Here is a 25,448-nt window from a genome sequence, read left to right as displayed (position 1 = left end):
GATGGAAACATTTCTCAGAGATTTTGGTCCATATTGACATGGTTGCATTACAGTTACTGCAGATTCTTTGGCCTCACGTCCATGATGTGAAGAGCTCCTTCCATCATATACCTAAGGCAGTGTTTCCCAACCACTGTGCCGCGGCACATAGGTGTGCCATGAGAAATGATCAGGTGTGCCTCGGAAGATTATCTGGATCCACCTGATAGGTACTCTAAGCCAGCGGTCCCCAACCTTTTTTGCGCCACGGACCGGTTTATGCCCGACAATATTTTCATGGACCGGCCTTTAAGGTGCCGCGGATAAATACAACAAAATAAAACTAGTACCGGTACCAAAAAAAAGAAAATTTATTCATAACACACGAAAAGACCAAGGAAAACCGAGTAAACGATAAAAACGATAACAAAATAACGCTGAAAACCGATAAAAACCCTGAAAACTATACATTTCACACCTGAGCCTCAACTCTCGCTCAGACGGCCAAACGACTCACGGACCGGTACCGGTCCGAGGCCCGGGGGTTGGGGGCCGCTGCTCTAAGCAATTAGCGTGAGTAACATGCAGAGCAATTACATTCTCTTCCACTAGAGGGCAGTACAACTGCCTGCTCTAATTAAATGGGCTGCCAACTGCCAGTAAAACAGAAGAAGGCAAAGGAGAAAGCACATCTGTAAAAGCAATAGAGAAATATTTGAAAGGAAAATTAGTCAATCTGACCTGGTTCTTGGAGAAATTCCGAAACATATTAAGACCCTAGCGTGAGTAGTGGTCAGAAGAAGAAAAAACGTGTACTGTGGACAAACTGAGCCAATTCTGCTATACCTGATGTGCAGGTAAAAATGATCAATATGCTTTTTGTGATATTTTTGTTTGTTGTGCCCTGTGATTTTTGTAATGTGAAATATGATTTTCACATTAGAAAACCATATTTCAGTGAAACACTGCCCTAAGGTGCTCTGGTTTCCCAACAAAAAGGTTGGGAAACACTGCCCTAAGGTGCTCTATTGGATTGAGCTCGGGTGACTGTGGAGGCCATTTGAGTACAGTGAGCTCACTGTCATGTTTAAGAAACCAGTTTGAGTGGGATTTGAGCTTTGTGGCAATGTACTTTATCCTGCTGGAAGCAGCCATTGAAAGATGGGTATACTGAGGTCATAACAATGCTCAAGAAGGCTGTAGTGTTTAAACTACACTCATAAGGGGACCAAAGCGAGTCACGATAATATCCCTCACACAAGTACAACACCAGTAGCCTGATCCAGTGATTCAAGACAGGATCATGTTGTTTCATGTTGATTATGTTGCTCATGCTAAATTCTCACCATACGAATGTTGCAGCAGAAATTATGACTCATCAGAGTAGGCAACATTTTTCCAGTCTTCTATTGTCCAATCTAGATGAGCCTGTGTGAATCACAGCCTCAGTTTCCCGTTCCTTCCTGACAGGAGTGGCGTCCAGTGTGGAATTTAACTGCTGTAGCCCAGCACCAGAATACAAGGTTTGAGATCTTATGTGTTTAGTGATCCAGTTTGGTATACCTTAGTTCTAAAGAATGGTTATTCGAGCTTATGTTACCTTTCTATCATCTCAAGGCAGTCTGGTCATTTTCCTCTGACCTCTGAATGAATAAGGCAACCAGAGGGATGGTTTTCTGCCCAGTAGATCAGCAGTTTCTGAAATATTCAAACCAGTCCTTCTGGCAAAAACAACCATGTGTCACATTCAAAGCCACTTAAATTACCCTTCTTCCCCATTCTGATGCTCAGTTTGAACTTCAGTAGGTCATCTTGACCGTGTCAACATGAGGAGGAGCGCACTGAGTTGCTGCCATATGTCTGCCTCATTGGATTGTTGTGTTAACAAGAAGTTGAGCAGGGTAAGTAGCCCTAATGTTTCTGATGATCTAATGGCAATTGCCCGCCCATTATTAGTTGGAATTTTAGCTAATGTTTCAGTGCCTATGGGGTAAAATGTTGGCATGGGAAGGTGAGAGCCTTGAACACAAAGTGTAAACACTGTGTCCAAGGTTCAAAAGCATAATAATGTTGCAAACATTTTAGCAAAAAGCTTCTTGTAGTTACACATCCATCACATACAGAACAGATTTATTAGTGGTTTCTCTTTACTTTTTACTCCATGTTCAGTCTCTGCCAACTCTCTGAGGGAAATATCTGGTGCTTTAGTTGCTTAATGTTATGCTCGCCAGGTGGTCGCTAACATCGTCTGTGAACAGTGAAGTTAATACACGCAGCGATTTGATGAATCAAAATTCGTACTTACAGCAGCAGGAAAGAAATGCTAAAGAGGATTACACTGAAAGACCCTCTACAAAAAGGAAGACTAAAGTTTTAAATTGAGTACCTACTGTACAATGTCTGCCTGAATCCATTACAGCAGCAAGGCCATTTACTATGAGAACAAATACTTTCAGCTCTAGCAAAAATTCCACTGGATTCCTTTTCCCCTATAGGAATAAAAAATGCAACCGTAAATGCTGATTTTATGATTTTTTTTTCTCTTCACTTCTGTCTATGGAAGAGATTCTCCAGGCAGGGGTGACACCTCTGTTGTCACTTCCTGCTGTTCATAGCATGTAAAACTGCAGCAAGAGAAAACAGCACACAGTGCAGGAAACAAAGAAAGAGAAGCTGCGATGATTTAAAAGATTTGCGCTGTGCTTCCTCATCTAACACTGACAGTTATAATGAGAACCTGTCATCTCTGGCTTTGAAACTCATGGCCATACTGATTAAACACACATGGACCCCTCCAATGTCCTTGATTGCTCTGTTCGGCAAAGAAATGCAAATTTTGCTCATAAACAAAATAACTAATTTGTTTCTGTGTCATTTATGAAGTATTAAGCATTGATTACATCAGCAACCAGGTATTATTAGTAAACCAGTACTATAAAGCACATATTTTTGTAATCTGAGCTTTAAAAAGCAAATGATAACCCTGCTTATTTCACTTAACCTGTTTAATATGAAACTGTTGAACATTAGACTGTGAATAGCTGGCCTGTCTGATTTCTGGAATAGTAACTTATCCACTCATGTATCATTTTCAGAGTGTCTGTTCATTCCATTGTGAGACTAAAAGCATAAAAGGGGAAGTAGACTCTGCACAAGGGTGGGAAGCTGTTTTCTGAAAGCATCTACAAAATTCTGTTGGACAGCATTTCCAGTGGCCCATTTCAAAATGTCATCCACTGTCTGGGGAGTGGGTGTTGCATTAAGGATAATGAAGATGGCAAGAGGGTGAATGCTGTCTTCCTCGCTGAAATACCATACAAATTATTAGATTGATAAATGTTGCCTAAAATGACAGGTAATGTGGCACACCTTCAGCCTTCCAAGCTGGAGTGCAATTCTGCAATGCACAGCTGCATCTATGTGGGGGCCCTTTTCCTTGTTACCAAAAAAAGTCTAAAAACAGCTAGTGGGATCCCTGAGATGAGGCATAGAACACAAGCCTGCACAAAGACAGCTTTCAAAGTTGAAATAGATCAAAGTGCAAGCGGAAAAAGAGCAGGTTATTTTAGTGACTGTGACAATCGAGCTTCAGTAGAGCATAACTAAGACTCCCACACTGACACAAAGAAGGAGGTTCTCAAATGTGTGGTAGCAGCCCGATAAGAAATTTCACAATAAAAAAAAACAGAGCTACAGGTCAGTCTGACTTCTCTTTGCTAAATAGTAAAACTGCCCCTGCTGCTAAACCATTGAGAAAATACACAAGCAGTCCAATAATGGAATTTCGCAGACAATCGGTCTGCAAAACTTGCAAGTTACGCAAATGCACGGTGTGAAATAATTTATTTTTACTCGATGTATCTTCAAAGAAATCAAAAGGTTACCGATTTTCCAAAATGAACCTCGCTTTCCTGGACTGATTGACGGTTTCTCCTCCTCATTGATGCTTCCACATCAGCAGAGACGCGACCGCGATTAGTGAACATCACAGAGGGGGGGAATGCGCTTCTTTAGTTATTGATCGCTCTTGATTTGGATTTTTCTCATACTTCAAGTAATATTTGCGCTGATATTATGGGGAGGTGGGAAAAAGTTGCTCGAAGTGTGCTTTTGCTTTATGATTTTTGCAAGTTGTTAAGATGAATGGAGAGAGAGAGAAATGAATGTATTTAAAGGTACGACTCACCAAGCGAGTTCCCAATAAGTGAAACGAAGAATACAATAATGTAAGCCACAATGAGAACCCATTCATACTGCTTGGGGTGTAAATACTCTCTCCAAATGTATCTCAGAAGTTCCTCGTCGTCATCCAAGGTGGGATGCACATGTAACTCCGTGCTGTTGGGTAGATGTCCAGAAGATAAGCACTCCTCGCAGTCCACGTTCCCAGTGATGCCAGACATGCTTCCAGGTGTTTTGTGTGCCCGATGAACTGCAGCTGTTGCTTGTGCGTCTGCAGTGACCGCAGGTTGTTTGAGCACACTGCAAACGCGATTCTAAATGCGCTCCGCACGGACCACTCGTCAGAATGACGCTGGTCTCCCTTCTGTCTCCATTCAAAGCCACTGCAGGGTCAAACACCAACACAGCAGATTGCAGCGAGCAACGAGCTCTGAGCTGCAACCCGAATGCCCACTCACGTAAAAATAGAGAGAATCGGGGTGTTCGGGCATTTCTGCGGAGAGGCGCATGGTGCATGAACAAGGTTTGGAAATGAATGGGGTGATTTAAAATGCATCAGCTTAATCTGCTTCTAATTCTGTGCGAAATTCAATTACAAGCATATAAAAGAGGGCACACTGGACGGACGGCTTGAGACCAATTAACGGACACGGATAACCCCCTTAATCCAACAGTGCACTTGTTTCAAACTAATTGGTTTAACTGGCTCCTGTAGTGCTTGAGCAAATTGTTGTGACTGTGTGAAGGTAATGACTGAATGGTGGGACAAGCCTCAGACTGTGTACCAATTTATTGGGGACATGTTTTCGAATTTTTATTTAAAAAAACAAAACGAAACAATGACAACAACATAAACTGCTGTTTTTATGCCATTAAGACTCCTTATTTGTATTTATTTAGTCTTATTTCTCTTTGTCATAAGCTGTGAACAGCTCTGGTGTGAACAAATCATAAATCTGAACATCATCTCAGCATCTTGTTTTTTTGGGGCATATACTGCATACTGTCGCTGGGTTTGTTTAGGCAGCTCTTCTGAGCCAAATATGGTGTTATGATGACGGTATGGAAATCATGATTCCATTCAAAATGAATAGACCAGATTAAATCTGCACAGCAGTCAAAGCACAACTGCACGGACTCCTGCTGAGAAGTTAAAAATGAATTAAATGGTACATTTGAATTAAAGATGTGAGTATCATGGTGGAGCAGTGCTTAACAAGGCTGCCTTACAGGAAGCTTCAGTACCCTTGATAACATAAGACATATACATCAAGTGAGGGTCCTTTAAAAAGCCTCTGCATTTTTTATTATTATTTTTTATTTGAATCCTCTTCCTCATGGTTTATGTTGACATCATAATACATTTGAATCCAGGATTAGGTTTTGTAAATTATGCTTTATGTATCTATGTGTGCATGCACGTACATTGTACTGGGCTACTGTGCCTGTGAAGCAAACTGTCCCAAGGGGACATTGCTACCCACTACTGAGTTCTGGTTGGCTCCTTGTATGATCTCCCTTTCCCTATTTTGTTTCCCTGTCAGAGTGATCTGTTTTCTTCTTGCAGTTTAAAATCTAATCTAAGATTAATTTAAACTTAGCTTTAAGTGTGTGTGAATATAACGGTTATCTGTCTGTCCGTTAGCCACGTAAACTGTCAGCCTGTCCATTTTATATTCTTCTCAGCCAGTGTCAGCTGAGAGTCTCGGTGGATAAGCGGTTGTGAAATTTGTTCAGCCATCCACTGTGGTATAAAATCATTAGTGTCTAGTTAGTCCCTCAATGTACCTCAAAAGTGTCATTGATTGAGGTACTGCTAATAATTGTATTACAGTTTTTTCTGATTGCTTAAGCACATTTTTTGTAACTATTGGCTATTTTTGCAAAACTCTACACACAAATAAGAAAACCTGTCACCCAATTATCAAAACATTGTAGTTCTCTTGCAAAAGCGAACACAGCTAGATTAACTCTTCACACCTTCGTAAAAATGGTGTTTTCGTATCAAACAGTACACACAAGCCATCATCTACTAAGCACACAATGCGCTAACTGCACACTGATGGTATGAATAAAAAACACATCTGGCTTTTGCTTTCTCTGTGCACAAGGTAGGCTATGTCAGTTAACTTCAAGTACTATTATTCACACACATCAAAACAAACATAAGTGTTTATTTCCAAGTATAGGATTATTTGCAATCGCCATATTGACTATATGGGTTTCTTGTTCTGCAGTGAACATGCTTCCTCTGCCCCCAGCATCTGGTCGTCTAGCAATTCTGTAAAGTAACAATTTCAGTATTTTTACATCTATGGTATTGTTGTGCTACAAATCTTAGTGCAAAGTGACTGTACTAACTGATTCTCATTTCAAAATGTCCTTATGATGCTTGCTACAGAGTAGTGGCTCGAGTTAGGCTGAACCCGTTGGCCAGCTTCCCTCAGGGTCATTCCACGGTTGATTACATGGTCCACTATTGTAGCTCTGATGTCATCAGCAATTCTATTTCTTACTCTTCTTACCCTTCCTCTCCCCCCTCCTCGTCCTCCTCTACCCCCTTCTCATCCTCCTCCTGCTCCTCCTTGTCCTTGTCGTCCTCTTCATCCTACTTCTTCACCTCCACGTCCTCTTCCTCGGCCTCCTCTACTTCTCACTCTTCCTGCTCCCTCCATTGTACTCCACACACAGAGCTTACCTGTATTATAGTGCTTAGGCTGATTGCAAAGTGGACTAATTATCTAAAAAAGTTTTCACAAGTGAAAGTGTGCCAGACAGTTGGCAAAATAGTGTTAATGATAGCCATACATGTGTATAATTTTGCTAGGAGTGTGTTGGAAATTTGGTAATTGAGTGTAAGCAGTGAGTTGTGCCTACAGTTTTGCAAAGTGTGTGTTACAAAATTGCAAACTGAGTGCAAAGCAGTGTTTGTGCTTTTAGATTTGCAAACTCAGTGAGTGGTTTTGCTATAAGTATTAATAGTTTTAGGAATTGTGCTATAAGAATCACAGTTAGGGTTTAAGCATTCAGAAAAAACTGTAATGTTTTCTTGACATTAATTTGAAGGTGGCTCATGAAATAATAAATTTTTAATTGTTGTTGCAGTCAATGTTATTGCTAAAACCTTTTAGGAGACATTGGTCTGTTCAGCAACATGAGTCATCTATATTTATTGTAGCAAATTGATTAATATTTGTTTTTACCCCGGTCATTGTCATTGTCCATTAGCTTTCCCAGAGAGCATCCAGGTATTGACTTTTCTGACTGTGATTTCATTATTAGGGGACAGCAGGGTTTTTTTTTTCTTTACACTGAAATTTGCCTTGTTTACTGCATTGTATGAACGTTTCTTGTATGTCAGAGAAGACTTGTGTTACATATGCCTCATTAGTCGTTTTTACTGCATTAATGTGACACAAAGTGGAGATTTATCAAAGAGTTTTTTATTTAGTGCAGCCATGAACTGAGTAATTACAACTATGCCTCCTTATCCTGAAGGTCAGACACTTATGTGTCCTTTCTCAAGACTTCACTCTTGATAACATAAAGTAATGCAAAAAGAACATGTTCAGGCAAGAGGAAGGACAAACAAGTGCTCAGCTATAATCGTTAGAAGTGGCAGACTAGTTGTCACCCCACACCATGTTTCCTGTCTTAATGCTAGACTGATTGCTCACTATAGCTTACACCTATTTACCTGCCTGTTAAAACCACTATCTAATGAGCCAATCACATGGCAGCAACTCAGTGCATTTAGGTACATAGACATAAGTGATGGGTCGCGAAGAAATGGCTCTTAGAGCCGGCTTGTTGAAGTGAACGTTGCGAGCCAACTCCTTATTGGGAGCCGTGGGATTTTTTCTTTGTCTCTTTTTTTTGCAGGTCAGCCTTTTGTTTGCGCTGAGCAGAGATGGGAGGAAACAAACAGACCCTTGCCTTTACGCCCCGCCTCCTCTGCTCAGCCGGTAGTTACACTTGCACACGAAAAGAGCAGGAGGGAAAGAAAGAGAAAGAGAGCCGGGTTATCTGACAAACCATCCTACTTTGGCAAAATGTCCTACCGTAAGTAGTTAATGCACATTTCTGCTGTCACAGAGTAATACCAGCACAAATTTAAGTAGGTATGATGGTTTGCCACTTAAATTCGCCCATCTGAGTAGGCTTGTAGCTCATAAAGCCAGGACGGTTTGCCACTTAATTTTACCCGTTAAAGTGTTTTTCTAGCTCTTATTAATAAAGGTATGATGATTTTCCACTTAATTTTAGCTGTTAAAGTATGCTTCTAGCTCATTTTCACAAAGTTAGGACTGTTCACCACTTAATTTCGTGTTGTGCGCATGCGCAGAAACAACGGGTAGGATGGTTTGTCAGGTAGGATGGATTCCCAGAACACCGGGAGCAACAACAAGTGACAACATCGTCACATTAAAAAGGTATGGTAAAGAAAATGAGTGACACCAAGAAAAGAAGCAAAATCTGGAACCATTTTAATTTTATTGACAATACAAAGGCAGAGTGTAGAGTCTGTAAGAAAAGACTATCATATAGAGCCGGCTCCACACACAAAATGCACAAGCACCTGAGAACTGTCCACCCATCACTGCAATGGGAAGATAGCACACAGTGAGTTGAGTTTGATATTAATATTTCTAAATAATGCCAACCTATATCTATATATATATATTAGGGGTGCAACAATACACAAAATTCACGGTTTGGTTCGATACTTTGGTGTCACGGTTCAATATTTTTTTGATACAAAAAAAAATGTTCATGCCTTTTTAATTTGTCATTTATTAAAATTATAAATATATATTTTACCTCAAAAGTACAGTTTTTAAATTTAATGTTGCTGAAACAACAAAGGGATAAAAAAATAAATATATCTGATTGAGGAATCACTCATCTTTGGAAAAGAGATTTTATTACAGAGAAATGGCTCTTTCCAAAATAAAAGATATACTATAAGCTTCTTCTGGGCTATACTCTCAGCAGCATATTAAACATATCAGTCCCCATAAGGAGAATCATGTGCTAACGGCTGTCTAAATGACTCGGTAAAGTTTGTAGCATGTGTGCTTGTTGTTTTTGTCTGATTCCACTTGTCTTTGCACTAGGATGATGTCGGAGTAAATGTGCAGTCATATTCGTTGTGTTCCCACAAGTGCTGTCAGCGTTAATCTCGTTGAAATGACGTTAACACCACAACACGGCAAATCTCCGTTAACGAGCTACCGCAGATCGCCCAGTGCGTGGGGCTGGACGGCCAACACGTTAACGAGCTAACTGCGCTAATGCACTAGTTCCCCACTGTGGATGTGCCACGCAATTGAGCATTGCGGCACATCCAACATACTGTTTTACTTTAGTCCATGATGTGCTTACCTTCAGGGTCATACGTCACATGAAAACCAATAGTTCCAAACTCCAGATCTGAATGAGGGTGGGGGAAGTTCAATTTGCCATGTTGCAAGGAGAGCTTAACTTCTGTCTCGCTAGCTTGCCCTGCGCCCAGTGAATCTGCGTTCGACTACTCCGCCTAGGCTGCACTGTCGAGCGCAGATCCACTGAGCGCTCAACACAGACAGCATCGTCAGAAGGAAAGTTGATAAAATAAATTAAAAATTTTGTATTGTTCAATACATATGCGTACCGAACCGAAAGCACTGTTTCGAACGGTTCAATATCGATACGAGTATCGTTGCACCCCTAATATATATATATATATATATATATATATATATAGTTTATATAATAAACATATATAAATAAAAAAACATTTTTTTACATTAATAGTTCATTTTGTGTATAATTTTAAATTGCTGTTGATAATAAATTAATTAAAGCAACAAAACAACCTGAAGAACCGCTTCGTACCCGAAACGGCCGGCTCTTTTTAGTGAGGCAAGCCGAAAGAGTCGGTTCTCTAAAAAGAGCCGGAATTTCCATCACTAAGACATGTGTGGCAGGTGTGTGGTCTCTGGCCTGCTGCAGTGTAGGCGTTGAGGTGACAGAGGAGACAGGTGTACGTGCAGGTGACTGATGACGCGCGCTCTCTCTCCCCCCCATATCTAGAGTGACCTCGGAGACAAGTGTGAGTGGAGTAGGTGTTGTGTTGGGCTCTTGAATAAAACTCCCGCTCAAGCCATAACGTGGAGCAACAACAATCTTTCTTTAATACAGCTTACTCTCGTGCTGTTTTACATGCCCCCTATTTCCTGTTTAGTGGGTAAGTACTGCCGCCTAGTGGCGCATGATGTACATCAATATAGATTACGCCACAGTAGGTAGGAAGTAGTGGTGTGCGATACTGCATATTTTGGTATCGATCCGATACCAAGTAAATACGGGCCAGTATCGCCGATACCAATACGATACTTTTCAATAAAGGTGGATGCCTCATTGAATTGCTAAATCGCAATTAATTTTCATGACCTTAAGTGTTTTTTGTGATTTTTCCTTTTGTATTATTAATTACTTAAAACCCAGGACATAATTAGGAGAAATAATTTATTTATAATTAAATAAAAAATGCTTTATTATTGTGGCGGGCGTGGTCTGCGATGCTGCTGCAGGTGAGATGGACTCACCTTCACTGCATCTACAATCATGCCTCACCGGCTTAAAACCTGTGCGCTGCTTGTGCTGTTGTTGTTTATGGTGTTGATGTGTACAGCTGGCAGCAGGAGGGCTGCAGCCGTTGAATGTAGGCTATTGTTACAGCAACCGGGTGATCACTGTAAGGGTGAACAGCCCGCGGCTCGGGGTGAGCCGGAGGCTGGCGCGCCAGCGGGACCTGCCAAGCTGGAGATGGAGGTCGAGGTGCGCGAGGGTCCTGCCTGAGGGCTGCATGCTGTCCGCTTCGGCACGCAGGCTGCGTACTGTCCTGCGTACTGGCCTTCTGCCCAGCTGCCTCTGAGCCCCGGCTCACTTCCACTCCTGCTTCGCCACCTCTGCTTGCCATATGGGTGGCCATCAGGCCAGCTCCTGGGCTTCCGCTGGAGGCGGCTGGGCCGGGGCATGGGGCGCCGATGGTCCGGGCCGATTCCCTCGCATGCTCACGGGCTGGGGTGAAGCGGGCCATGGGGGTATGTGGCAGGGCGTGTTCTGCGATGCCGCTGCAGGTTTGGTGGTGGTGATGTGTACGGCTGCCAGCGGGAGAACTGCAGCCGTTAAATGTACTGTTACAGCAACCGTGTGATTATTGTAAGAATAAATGATGCTGCGAAGCATGAAAATGCCATGGGGTCTGCCGTGGTGGCGATCTTTTTTTTTTTTTTTTTAATCTTAAGTGTACGCAAACCATAAACAAAACAAATACTGTTGTACTATTGTAACCAACTTTAAGGTATAAAGGTGAATTACAGCGCAATAATTACTTGGGCTCGTAATAAGACCCTGGCCAGAATCAGAAGACACCAAATTCGTATGGAGCCAAAGTATTGAGCAGCAATAATGACCTGGACACAATGTTAACTTTTGAGTAGCCACTCTTGTATTGTTACAAGGTATAACAGATATTTGTCCAATTTGTACAGATAAAGTAAAAAATAAAATAAATAGTGTGCACACTCAAACAAAATAAAAGTACTCGTTGGGGCCCTTTAAGAATTTAGAGTTAAGCTGGCGATAGCCAACTTCAAAGGTCCTTGTGAGTGTAATTGGAATGTATGTGTGTGTGGTGTGTATCTTCTTTTGGGGTAGATCGTCCTCAAAGTGGTTGGCTCGCCATCTATCACAACCGGAATATCGTCCTGGTCCTTGGACTTTTCTGTCCTCTCCAAAAAAACCTGACCTATAATCCAGGTCATAAAATGTACATTCTAATCAGTCTGTTTCAGATGCATTGTTTAAGGTTAAAATGTAAAAAATCAAAATATTGCATCAACCTCATATTCATTGCATCAACATCTTAAATCTTATCAAATCTCACAGTTCTGTTGTACAACATTAAATTTTCAAATATATCAAATATGAGAACTAAACATCTAAGTTGCTCAAATATGTCTCTATTCATGTAAACATTAATTAAACAATACTTATGGTAAGTAACCATTGACATTCAAAATACAATACACCATAACAAATTCAGAACTATGTGCAAATAAGCAACAAAATATACATGTGAGTTCAGTTCAGAGGTATTAAAGCAGTGTGCTTAATTTCTCCACACTATAGGCCTATTCCTGAGAGAGAAATGCACTAAAAATTACCCTCTAGGTTACTTTAAACTCACAGTGAACTGACAAAAACTAGCTTTAGAGCAGCTAAGAACATGTTGCTCACCGTTGCTCTGTTTCACAAAAGCCCAACACACACTGGTGTCGGAATTGCAGCAGCTCTCCGGATGAAAGGTGAGTGGTTAGCCTGTGAGACACCGAGCTAGCATTAGCGTGCCTTCTCTCCTCTGACACATGAGCGGTGAGTTCAGCGCCCTGGCTGTTTCGTTTTTGCCGAAAGCACACCATAGCAAACAAGCAGAAGTCAAAGTAAAAAAATCGATCTAACCAGGCTAGTATCGATCCGATACCGATCCCGACTTGGGATCGATACTATCGATATTTGGATCGATCCGCCCTCCACTAGTAGGAAGAAGCTGCTCATTGAGTCACCTGTGCTGTAATGCAAAAGAAACGGCAGAACAAGCAAAATAAACATTTCCGAAGCACGTCAATCCTGTGTGTGTCGGGTCTTTTGCTACAACATGCTTGAGACGAGCTACTGAGGTACAAGCTGAGCATCAGATTCAAGGGACTTTGGATGTGGGGTAGTTGTTGGTACCATACATGCTGGTCTGAGTTTTTCAAACTGCTGATCTTCTGGCATTTCGCCTCAAAACCATTTCAAGGGTTTTAAAGAAAAAAAGAGAAAATAGCCTATGAGCAATAGTTCATGGGTAAAAATGCCTCGCTGAGTCTAGAGTCATCTTATCTTCTCTTATGAAACCTGCATCATTAGGAAAAGCAAATGAGTGTATTTCTGAAAATCCCAAACTGTTTTAAGACTTACCTCCTGGTATCCTTTAACAGCATGTTTGCCCCTGCTTTGTATAAAGCTAGGCTAATTGCTTGTTGGACGTGACCTTGCATTTAGCATGTGTGTCACACAGTGGAAAATTGTGTTTTTATATTTTGTTTAGTGTCGATTTTATTTGCATGTTTTTATTGTAATAGGGATATTGCATGTTTTTATTTATATTTTTATTGCATGATTTTATCCCCATATTTATAGTGCGTGTTTGGTGTTGTTGTATAGTATTTTTTCCACTGTGTATTAAGCGGACAATTGTAGGCACCTGTGATGTGGGGGCGTTTCCCGAGGTGGCCTATCAGCCACCAAACGGACTTAAGGGAGATGGTGAGCACAAAGAGGAGAGAGGAGAGACACACGAGGAGCAGGAAACAAAACATGTGTAGCCCAGCACCTGCAAAGAAAGACCGGCCTGCCTGTGGGACGGCACGAGATAGCCGACGATCGGCCAGCATAACCCGGCGATCCAGTCCAGACGGACAAAATAGCAACAGTGGGAGGCAACGCGTGAAATCCACAGTAGGGCAGGGGGACGCCTCTGCCTGCATTTGGCGGGGCTGCGAGGGAGGCCGTGTGCAGGTGCGGAGAGTGGCTGGACTGTGCGGCCGCGTACCGTCAGGCGAAGATAGGAGCCTCCTCCCTGGTCTGCTGCTGGCGAGTTTTACCATCCCGGAAGAGGAGTTCCTCTCCTGTCTCTTCTCCAGCTAAGGAACATTTGCCCGCATGCGTGTGGCTGGACAAGAGGGAATATAGGACTATGGGGGGGAAGTTTTTATCATACAAAAAAACATTTATTTATTTTTGGTTTTTAGTGTATAGTTATTCCTGCCGGCAGGGCTTTTAGCGGGTTGCGACCATTATTTTTATTGTGTAGCGGGGATTTTAGCCTGTATTTGGGGGTTCTGACTGTGTTTTACCCTGAAAATAAATGGTGTGTTTAAAGCTGGCTTAGCTTCTGTTCTCCGAGCGCTGACCCACTCACTCCCTTTTCCGCTTGTGTATATATACGGACGTGGTGGCTAAGAGTTAGGTCCACCAGTTTAGCGGCTACATAATTTTGGCGTTGTCGACAGGATACAAGTTTGGGGAGCAGTGTTCAGCACCTGGGGTACAGATATAGATGATAGAATGCAAAGCCAAGTGTTTAAATCAGCTACTCACACTGAGGACTGTGAGCAAAGGGTGTACAGGAAAGACTTTGTTGCCACGTGAGGAGTCATGAGTAGTGTTCAACCACAGGGATATCAGAGGAGTTGAGCTTCAAGAGTTACTGGCTGTGGGATTGTGGGTTGCTGCTATGCAGTAGTGCTTAGGAGAGGCACGAAGACCAGGTTATGCCTGGAAGGATCCCAGCAGTGCCCAGCTGAGAGGAGCCAATAGTCTGATAATCCCATACGTTAGCTATGCTATGTGGTCACGAAATTGAAGAAAAGCAGGTTACCTGGATGTGGTAACTAGACTGCATCTCACATCTATGCTGTAATGTTTCTAGGATGCATTCGAAAGAACTGATTGATTGGTAGCAGATTATTGCTGATGTTTTATGTGTTATGTGTACAGAAGGGAATGGCAAAGCCACAGTATCCAGCAGGTTCAAATGTTGGCGAGCCACTCTCCTGGACAGACGCTTGACTAGTGTGACAGGGACTGTCACAGGTAAAATGTGGGGGGATGTCACACAGTGGAAAATTGTGTTTTTATATTTTGTTTAGTGTCGATTTTATTTGCATGTTTTTATTGTAATAGGGATATTGCATGTTTTTATTTATATTTTTATTGCATGATTTTATCCCCATATTTATAGTGCGTGTTTGGTGTTGTTGTATAGTATTTTTTCCACTGTGTATTAAGCGGACAATTGTAGGCACCTGTGATGTGGGGGCGTTTCCCGAGGTGGCCTATCAGCCACCAAACGGACTTAAGGGAGATGGTGAGCACAAAGAGGAGAGAGGAGAGACACACGAGGAGCAGGAAACAAAACATGTGTAGCCCAGCACCTGCAAAGAAAGACCGGCCTGCCTGTGGGACGGCACGAGATAGCCGACGATCGGCCAGCATAACCCGGCGATCCAGTCCAGACGGACAAAATAGCAACAGTGGGAGGCAACGCGTGAAATCCACAGTAGGGCAGGGGGACGCCTCTGCCTGCATTTGGCGGGGCTGCGAGGGAGGCCGTGTGCAGGTGCGGAGAGTGGCTGGACTGTGCGGCCGCGTACCGTCAGGCGAAGATAGGAGCCTCCTCCCTGGTCTGCTGCTGGCGAGTTTTACCATCCCGGAAGAGGAGTTCCTCTCCTGTTTCTTCTCCAGCTAAGGAACATTTGCCCGCATGCGTGTGGCTGGACAAGAGGGAATATAGGACTATGGGGGGGAAGTGTTTATCATACAAAAAAACATTTATTTATTTTTGGTTTTTAGTGTATAGTTATTCCTGCCGGCAGGGCTTTTAGCGGGTTGCGACCATTATTTTTATTGTGTAGCGGGGATTTTAGCCTGTATTTGGGGGTTCTGACTGTGTTTTACCCTGAAAATAAATGGTGTGTTTAAAGCTGGCTTAGCTTCTGTTCTCCGAGCGCTGACCCACTCACTCCCTTTTCCGCTTGTGTATATATACGGACGTGGTGGCTAAGAGTTAGGTCCACCAGTTTAGCGGCTACATGTGCACATTAAAGTGATCTACATTTCTCAAAATGTTGAGAGGTGTGTTGGCCTACTGTGAGGTCAATTTATTATAGTTGCTAATGTGCATAATTTGTTTATTGTGACAAAATGGGGAAAGTATCAGTGTCACACCAATTTGCAGACCCTTTCATGTTTATCTTCCACTTTAATGCAATTATGGAGATGTAATAGCCGATACCCAAAGAATAATATAGAGGAAAAAACATCTGATCCATAATAAACTCTCAGAAAAAATAGCAGCTGCTTGCTACAACCGTGTGGCACTGCAGGAGTACCCTGTGATGTGAGTCTTTTTCTCCACCCACAGCTAACAATCAGCAATTAACTTACATGTCCTTGGACCTTTGAAGGAGACTACCTGGAGAAAATGTTTCAGGCACAGAGAGAACAAAGGCTGCAGACATCTTCAGACCCAGCTCCTTCTTGATGTGAGGTGGCAGTGCTCTTCACCTTTAAATACATATATATAAGACAGACGGAGAATGACAGTTGTTTTTCATTTAATATAAATAACTCATAAAACCTTAACCTTAGCCAAAAACAAGCTGTTTTTTCACATTGCATCTTAAAGTCTGGAAGCCCAAGATTAGCCCCGGGGGGTGCATTCAAAAATATTGTACCTATAAAACCAGAAATAGACTTTTACTGTTCCCAAATTTCTGAGCGTGTATGCTATGCATTCGGAAATAACTCCTGGGGTTCATGTCACTTTGAGTGGGTGTCAAGGTCTCTAACAGGAGAATAGCATGCACTTTTTCAAAGCTGCCTTTTTCTATTAAATTAATGCTATATGTTTCAGGTGTCATCAGTGAAAGCAGATTATTTTCTTTGAGCCCAATTTACACTCAGAACATAGAAGCAGAACTCATTATTTTAGGAAGCAAGCCTCCAGCAAAACAATGTCAAACACGATGCAGGTAAGCTTCTCTTCAGAGGGTTCACCTAAGACTGTCGACAAAATTATCGCAATTTGTTTTGCACCCAAATATAAGAAGATTATTTTCAATAATGAGTAGGCATCAGCTATGAAATCCTAAGTCTGATCCATTAATTTTGTGCCATGTAGGAGTGAGCTGCTGTCATAGTCGGCTTTTATTTTCATGTTTGAGAATAATACATCCATCTTTTGTTTGTATCGATCTGCTCAGCTAGGTTTTTGTCTTCATTTAGACACCTGAGAACACTGAGCTGTTTACAAAATCACAACTCTTTTATTCTTGCAATATGTGCAATATGAAACAAACTATCTGTGTCATTTGTTATTCTATTTATATACTGTATATAAAAATGCTTTATATGTATACTGGAGAGAATGTACATATATATATTGGCAGGTTATTGAAAAAAACAGCTACAAGCACCTTGGTATTCCAACGTCTAATGGGAACAATGATGAAGTTGCAAAAGGTCAGCCATAGCCAGTTACTCCCATTTAGTGAAATGGGAGCTGAGAAGCCAAATCAACAGCATGAATAAGATTTAAGCAATCAATACATAGGCCTTACTGGTCAACAGATACCCAGCTGGAATAGCAAAAGGCCAAAGGAGGAAATCAATGCCATGGATGTCAAAACATGAAAGTTCCTCACAATGCATAGATGTTTGCATGGATGTTTCCACCCTATGGCTCTCTGAGCCATAAAGGGTGGAAGAGGGGGACTAGTGGGTGTCAGAGCTATGAGAATACATAATGTAGTGAAGTAGATTCTGGGGTAGGATTTTACATGATATCCACAAACGCACCACTGACATCCACACCTTCCCAGCCGATAATTAGCAGGCTTATAAGAAACAGCTAAGAAATTTTGATTTGTAAACTTCCTTTGTCTCACCTCTGCCGTTAATAACGAGTCTGTGGGCTTTGGTAGCCAGTGCAACACGTACATTGGCTAGAGAAATCTTTCCTGGGGTGTAACGCCCTCCCCCAGGTGGCGTTGTCAATATCTTAGTTACCGTCCCCGGTTATTCCTCATTGCGACACCACAACAAGGAAGATGGCCCCTTTGAGAGGAGGTGCTACAAGAGTGCCCCAGGCAGCTGAAGACAGATGGTGATAAGAAACAAAAGGAGGAAGTATGGTGCAAGACCAAGACCCTGCATTTAATGTGCTATTGACAGACAGAGGGAGTGGCTCAGGACTCAGGTTGATGGCAGTGCAAAGGTGCCCTGGATACAGCCCAGCTCATAGTAGCAGGATGGAAGAAGCAAGATGGGACAGCGTACACAGAGATGCACAACTAAGCAGCTGGGATAGTATACAGAAACATCTGTGCCACATATGGATTAGAAGGCTCCAATTCCAGATGGGAGACAACAGCTAAGGTGATTGAAAACAAAGAGGCTAAGGTGCTGTGGGACCTCAACTTCCAGACAGACATGCAGCTCCTGGCTAACCAACCAGACACAGTGGTAGCTTGAAGATGTGGGAATCCTGGCTGAGAGCAAATCAGCCACACATCAGAGAAATTCCTTTTGATTTTCCATCAGCTGGGATTGCCGCATTTATCACATCATAAAGAAGACACACGAGAAAACTGAGCAGTACCAGGGGATGAAAGATGTCAAAGTTAAAATCAATAGCAGTAACAGGAACATTAGAAGTTGTAACCCCCAAACCAGAAGAACGGCTCCAGCAGAATTCAGGCACAACATAAAATTACGATGGTAAAAAATTGGTCTTTCTTTGCTTAAAAAGCTGATGTGAGCAATTGTGAAATTGCACATCTTTCAATACAAACATGAGTGAAACATGTAAAATACTGCTCAGTGATCATGTGTTGTTTCTTTAGCCCTGATGCATTTAAGCACACATGCATAGCTTGTTGCCAGCAGGAGGCTTCTCAGTTTGTAAAGACATCTAGGCCCTATTGCTCACTCTCTTATGGCTTCAGCAAACACTTTCCAAATGAGATATTGGTCTCAATCTCTAGTAAAAGGCCTTGTTTAATGCAACATTTTCATTTCTGTGTGTGGGTAACGAGTACCTAATGTTAATCCTCACACACTGTAATTGAAAAATGAGTGTAAAGTATCAGTCAAGTCAGTTTAAACAAAAATATTTCTAAGGTTCTCTTCTTTATTCTTGCTATGTTTTTTGAGTTTATATGTTGGTTGTTGCTCACCAAATATGTGACTGAAGCTCACGCTCATAAAATTAGTAACACCCAGGATCTATACTCATTCAGTATTGAGCCTTCTAAAGTATCCTAACTGTAAAGAAATAAAAAAAATTAATCAGATATTGTGCCTTTGGTGCTCCGCTAATCAGATAAAGTCCAGCATTAAATAATAATCACAACTAAGCAGCATGTTATCTAATTTTTTGTTGAAATGTCAACCTGAGGCTCTGAATCCCAATTCAGTTTGCCAAAAATCCCCAATGAGCAATATCCACGGTAGCCTGTTCTTTAATTGAAAATACAGAATCTAAGCACTTTTTTAATTACATGACCTTAAATGTTTCTGATTTTTGTTATTATCTCCTTGCAGAGATATTAAAAACGATCCATAATCAGGATTTCAGTAAATACTGAGAAATGACATCAATGCAGAACTCATCGTCTGTTGTTTTTTAAAGTTTTTTTCCCCCTTATCATGATTTGCAGGTTTGGTTGGTTCTGATTATATCTGCCAAACCCCTTTTGCAACATTCAACTTTCTATGCATGTATGAGCATGTCTCAACGTCTGGGTACTCCTAGGGAAGAGATGGCAGAGATTAAAATTTAGACCTGTATTGGATTTTTCTGGGTGGATGTAAACTTTAGATTTACTACAATTTCTGCTAAACTCACCTTTCTTCTTTGACTCAAGGGTCTTTCGTTCTTGAATGATTCTTAGCATTATAAATGTCAATTATATACAGTATATCCTAGTGACCTTTGACTAAACTCATTTCAGCAGGACCTTTATTCCTGTTGTGTTACTCTTAGTTACTTATGACCATTTTACATTACCTGGCCTGCTTTTCTCATTAATGTCACCACCTCATATAATGGCTGTGGGGGCAATAAATCCTCACTGTTGCTGATTAATGGCAGATATATGACACAGCTTATAGTCTCATTCACACTGAAAAAAAGGCCATGTTGGATTTACTTGATTCAATAGCGGACATTGGTTGCACACAAATGTTTTGCTTTGGCAGAAACTTAAACAACTGAGTTAAATCAACACAACTTATTCATGTTCAATAAACCTGTGAATTTTGTGTTCATAAAACGCGAATGAAACATGTTTAGATGTTTAGTAAGTTGTGTTAAGTAAGCTCTTGGAATATCTTAATCCTTCACAATTTTGTCATTTTATTCCAACATTATTCAATAACTTTTACCCCCAATAGTACTTGGTCACTTAGATAAAACATGTTGTCTTCATATTACATAATGTTCAACAAAGTCTAGAGTCTGGTTACCATAAAAATTCAATGGATCTACAACTACCATCCTCCTATCTTTATCCTGGTTGCAGGGGGGCTGGGAAATAACCCTGAAGTGATAGGTTATAAGACAGGGTACACCCTGGTCTAACAACTGCATGACTTTTTAACTGTGGGAAGAAACCAGAATACCAAGAGAGAACCCAGTGCAAACCTGCCAAATTGCAGATTTGAACCTAGGATCTTCCTACTGTGAAGCAACAGCACTAACCACCATGCCACCAATCCAGACTTAACAAATGTAGGAAAGCTATGATTTCAAGGTTTGATGCAGAATTTTTTTGTACGTTTTTGTCCTTGACAGGTTAACCCACAATAAATAGCAATAGCATACATGTGGTGTGTGTGTCGTTGTCTGCCTCTTGTAACTCCAGTGATTTTCCTGTAGTTTGAAATCTCGTGCGATCTTGTGAATTTCATGAGTTCAGCAACTAACCACTCTTACTAGATTGTATCATGTCATCTCAACAAGAACAAATTAAGTTGTTGAATTTCGTACAGATCCTTCATGATTTAATTACGTTTATTGAAACATGAAATTATTGTGTTCAAATTACAAGCTGGACTTTTTTAATGTAACAACCACACAATTTACTTTTTTCGGTATACCAAAAAAAGTAGAGGCAGCTGCTCGACTTGACTGAGATGGATGCCTTCCTGAAACCACGATCCAGCGCGTGAGACTGAAATCCTGTGCAGTGTCGCAGTAAGTTATTGACTTACTTCACTCGAACATGATATGAACAATTTAATCTAGCCTCTCTGCATATCATGTAGTTTCTACACTATATAGTGACACTTAACTTTAAAGCATGAGGCACTTGTGTTAAATACACGCAAGATGCTTACGTAAATCCAAGAGTTGGCCAATCCCTTTTTCAGTGCAGTATGAACTGACAACTAAATACCACACACAGACTGTATATAAAGAATCGACAGAGGCTGGGGGTTTAAAAAGCTAAAGCTGCATTTCTTCTAGGAGGTGATGATTGCAGGAGGTGATGACTATTTTTCTTTTTTGTTTCAGTTCTTTGTTCCATGTGACATGGAAATCAAGAAACCCATTTAGTAAATTGTTGTGCTTTTAAGAGGAAAAAAGACAGTAATGCAGGGGTCAACCTTGTGACTTTGGGTTTCCTTGACTTTCAAATCGGGTTCACACCTTGTCACATCTTAAAAAACAAGATGGAAATGGGCAAAAATTTTAAAATGGGAGACAGAAACCAATGAATGACATCATGGTAGCTGCAGCCATCTTTTGCATACAGTCTGTGGAATGATAATAAAAGTATTTTACTATAATGATAATATAATGATAATAGATATATGTCTGTACATGTATGTCACCCCTTTTTCCTCCTTAATGGAAGGGTGAATCTGAACGACACTTTGCATGAATATTGTCCTAAATATTACATCTGTTCCTTCATCCATCAGCACCCCACTGAAAAAAAGGGTTTGGCCATCTCTTGGATTTATGTAAGCATCTTGCGTGTATTTAACATAATTGCCCCATGCTTTAAAGTTAAGTATAACTATATAGTGTAGAAACATGATATGCAGAGAGGGTATATTAAATTGTTCATATCATGTTCGAGTGAAGTAAGTCAATAATGTAGCAATGTTAAATCCCGCGGCACCGCACATGTTTTTGTCTCACAGACTTTGGATCGTGGTTTGAGGAAGGCATCCATCTCAGTCAAGTCAAAGTCAGCCACTTTTTTGGTATACTGATAAAAGGAAATTACATTTTAAAAAGTCTAACTTCTAATTTGAACAAAATAATTTCAAGTAATTAAATCATGTAGGATCTGTATGAAATTCAAGGACAATTTTTATATTAACTACACTCTAGACTTCGTTAAACATTTGTAATATGAAAACAACATGTAGTATTTATGTGACCAAGTTGTATTGGGGTAAAAGTTATTGAACAGTGTTGGAAAAACATGACACAATTGTGAAGGATTAAAATATTCCAAGAGCTCACTTACTTCATCTAGACATGTTTCAATCACGGTTTATCATCACAAAATTCACAGGTTTATTGAACATGAATAAGTTGTGTTGATTTAACTCAGTTGTTTAAGTTTCTGACAAAGCAAAACAATTGTGCGCAACCAATTTCCGCTATTGAATTAAGTAAAACCAACATGCTCTTTTTTTCAGTACCTGCAAATGCAATGTTATATTGTCCATTTGCGTTTGTTTCACATGTCACAGTTAACGTATATTACCAGTACAAACATACAATGGTCACCAAAATCTGTATCTAAGATGCAGTTTTGTTTGAGTCACCGCTAAACAAAGAATAAAAAACAGAATTTTGAATTTTGAAAAAAAAAAAAAATACAGCAGGTCTGACCTTGCAAAAAGTTTCATGTTAAGAAAGTTTGTCTTTTAAAATGATCAGGTGAAATGCAAAATTTTTACAGAAGTTTCTGACAGCTCATTAAAGATGCAGCTATTAAAATAACCATCATGGCTAATTCAAAAACAGTGAACAAAAAGTATAGTATATGGTCCAGAAAGCAATTATAGAACCACATGGAGCCATTAGTCACAGGTCTGTGCTCACTGCTGGATCTCACTGTCTGACACCTGTCTGTCTAGCAGCAATAACCTACTTAAAACTCCACCTACTGTAATCCATAATACATATGGGATACAGTATGTGTTCTGTGTTAAATGACTCTGTTCCTAAACTTCATGTTTAGAGCCTTTCATTCACAGTTTTGTTGAGTATTTTTGAAAAACCCAAAGGTCAGTGTATGTGTAGTGTATGTGTGCGTGCGTCCATTCGTGTATGTGAAAATTGAAGACTAAAGCAATAGGCCGATAATAAAGAGGTGAAGCTGTGAAACACAACAGTCAGAGTGAGAATTTCAACTCTAACTTCTCGTACATCATAAAATAAAATAAAATAAAATAATTGTTTCTGGGTTTTTTTGTTTGTTTGCCTCCTCCTACTGTGGACATCTCTTATCCACTCCCCTCCTCCCCTTTCTCTGTCTGTTATACAGTTTTTTCTGATGGCTTTAACCCTAACTGTGATTCTTATAGCACAATTCCTAAAACTATTAATACTTATAGCAAAACCACTCACTGAGTTTGCAAAACTAAAAGCACAAACACTGCTTTGCACTCAGTTTGCAATTTTGTAACACACACTTTGCAAAACTGCAGGCACAATTCACTGCACAACACTCTTTTTGCAGAACTTTAAACACAACTCACTGCTTACACTCAATTACCAAATTTCCAACACACTCCTAGCAAAATTATACACATGTATGGCTATCATTAACACTATTTTGCCAACTGTCTGGCACACTTTCACATGTGAAAACTGTTTTAGATAATTAGTCCACTTTGCAATCAGCCTAAGCACTATAAACAGGCCACAGGTAAGCTGTCTATGTGGAGTACAATGGAAGGAGCAGTAAGAGTGAGAAGAGTGAGAATCAGAGGAGGGCGAGGGAGAGGACGTGGAGGTGAAGAAGTTGGAGGAAGAGGACGTGGAGGTGAAGAAGCAAGAGGGTTAGAGGAAGTTAGAGGAAGAGGACAAGGAGGAGCAAGAAGAGGACAAGGAGGGGAAAGAGGAAGGGTAAGAAGAGTAAGAAACAGAATAACTGATGACATCAGAGCTACAATAGTGGACCATGTCATCAACCATGGGATGACCTTGAGGGAAGCTGGCCAACGGGTTCAGCCTAAACTGAGCCGCTACACTGTGGCAAGCATCATTAGGACATTTTGAAATGAGAATCGGTAAGTACTTTTAACACTGCCATACTCTAATGAGAAACACAACAGTACCATACATGCAAAAATACTGAAATTGTTACTTTACAGAATTGCTAGACGTCCAGATGTTGGGGGCAGAGGCAGAATGTTCACTCCAGAGCAAGAGACCCATATAGTGAACATGGTGATTGCCAATAATGCAATAAGACTGCGCGAAATACAGCAGCGCATAATTGATAATGACACCATCTTTCAAAATATACACAGTGCAAGCATTTCTGCACTAAGTCGTGTACTTGCGCGCCACAGAATAAGAATGAAGCAAATTTACAGAGTTCCTTTCGAGAGAAACACAGAACGTGTAAAGCAACTGCGATATGACTATGTGCAGGTAAGCTAGTGTCATTGGTTCTGAATTTGGAAGTGCATACTGTAGTGCTGTGCATGGGCCTGATGTGTTGCATTTGTTTTGTCTTGTCCAGAGAGTGATGGAACTAGAAGCAGATGCAACGGGACATGAGCTACTTTTTGTAGATGAGGCCAGTTTTAACCTCAGTAAAACCAGGAGACGTGGCAGGAACATTATTGGACACCGTGCCATCATCAATGTCCCAGGACAACGTGGTGGTAACATAACCATGTGTGCAGCTATAAGCCAAAATGGTGTTGTTCACCATCATGCAACCATAGGCCCATACAACACTGCACACATTATTGCATTCCTGGACACCTTGCATGACATGCTCACTGTTCAGAGACCAGAGCAGACCCGATATGTCATCATATGGGACAATGTTAGTTTCCATAGGGCTGCTTTGGTCCGCAACTGATTTACAGACCACCCATCCTTCATGGCACTCAACCTCCCTCCATACTCTCCACTCCCATCGAGGAGTTCTTCTCTGCCTGGCGCTGGAAAGTGTACGACCGTCATCCTCATCAACAGGTAGCCCTTTTACAGGCAATGGAGGAGGCATGTGGAGATATTGACCAGGCATCATGTCAGGCCTGGATACGGCATTCAAGGAGATATTTTCCCCGGTGCCTTGGACTGGAGGATATTGCATGCGATGTGGACGAAATTTTGTGGCCGGACCCAGAAAGACGACATGATGTAGGCTGATTGTCTTTTTTTTTTCCTTTTTTTTGTGAAATTCCTATTTTGTGTTCTGACTTTGTCTTGGTTTTGATGAGTGTGAATAAACACCAGTACTTGAAGTTTGGATCCTTGTATGTTTACATGACACTATGACAAAAGTGTGACCTCAAATTGACATTTGTACACAGAGAAAGCAAAAGCCAGATGTGTTTTGTATTCATACCATCAGTGTGCAGTTGGCGCATTGTGTGCTTAGTAGATGATGGCTTGTGTGTACTGTTTGATACGAAAACAC

General features: G+C 41.0%; 2 protein-coding genes across 2 annotated transcripts in view; one reads left to right on the top strand and one right to left on the bottom strand.

Moving 5' to 3' along the window:
* hcrtr2 (hypocretin (orexin) receptor 2) overlaps window positions 1–4,382 on the bottom strand; it is a 34,095-nt gene extending 29,713 nt beyond the window's left edge. Inside the window, exon 1 of the mRNA XM_006800739.2 lies at window positions 4,166–4,382. Within this exon, the coding sequence (XP_006800802.1) occupies window positions 4,166–4,382 (217 nt within the window). The remainder of the gene's footprint in view (window positions 1–4,165) is intronic.
* Window positions 4,383–15,172: 10,790 nt separating this feature from the next.
* Window positions 15,173–25,177, top strand: LOC148099928 (uncharacterized). The gene is made up of 3 exons (XM_087850504.1): window positions 15,173–15,408; window positions 24,163–24,445; window positions 24,947–25,177. Exons 1-3 carry the CDS (start codon window positions 15,173–15,175, stop codon window positions 25,175–25,177), a joined length of 750 nt encoding a protein of 249 aa, XP_087706630.1.
* The last annotated feature ends 271 nt before the right edge of the window (window positions 25,178–25,448 follow it).

Source organism: Neolamprologus brichardi, chromosome 13, assembly GCF_056152115.1.
Source record: "Neolamprologus brichardi isolate AB-2024 chromosome 13, ASM5615211v1, whole genome shotgun sequence".
In the NCBI taxonomy this organism is placed as follows: domain Eukaryota; kingdom Metazoa; phylum Chordata; class Actinopteri; order Cichliformes; family Cichlidae; genus Neolamprologus; species Neolamprologus brichardi.
This window is presented reverse-complemented; position numbering and strand designations above follow the sequence as displayed.

Excerpts from the sequence above, each read along its gene's own strand:
- LOC148099928 (XM_087850504.1), top strand. The coding sequence starts at position 15,173 with ATGTGTAGCCCAGCACCTGCAAAGAAAGACCGGCCTGCCTGTGGGACG. Across the intron at positions 15,409-24,162 it reads GGACTGTGCGGCCGCGTACC|AATTGCTAGACGTCCAGATG; the intron begins GTCAGGCGAAGA and ends GTTACTTTACAG. Across the intron at positions 24,446-24,946 it reads TGCGATATGACTATGTGCAG|GAGTTCTTCTCTGCCTGGCG; the intron begins GTAAGCTAGTGT and ends ACTCCCATCGAG.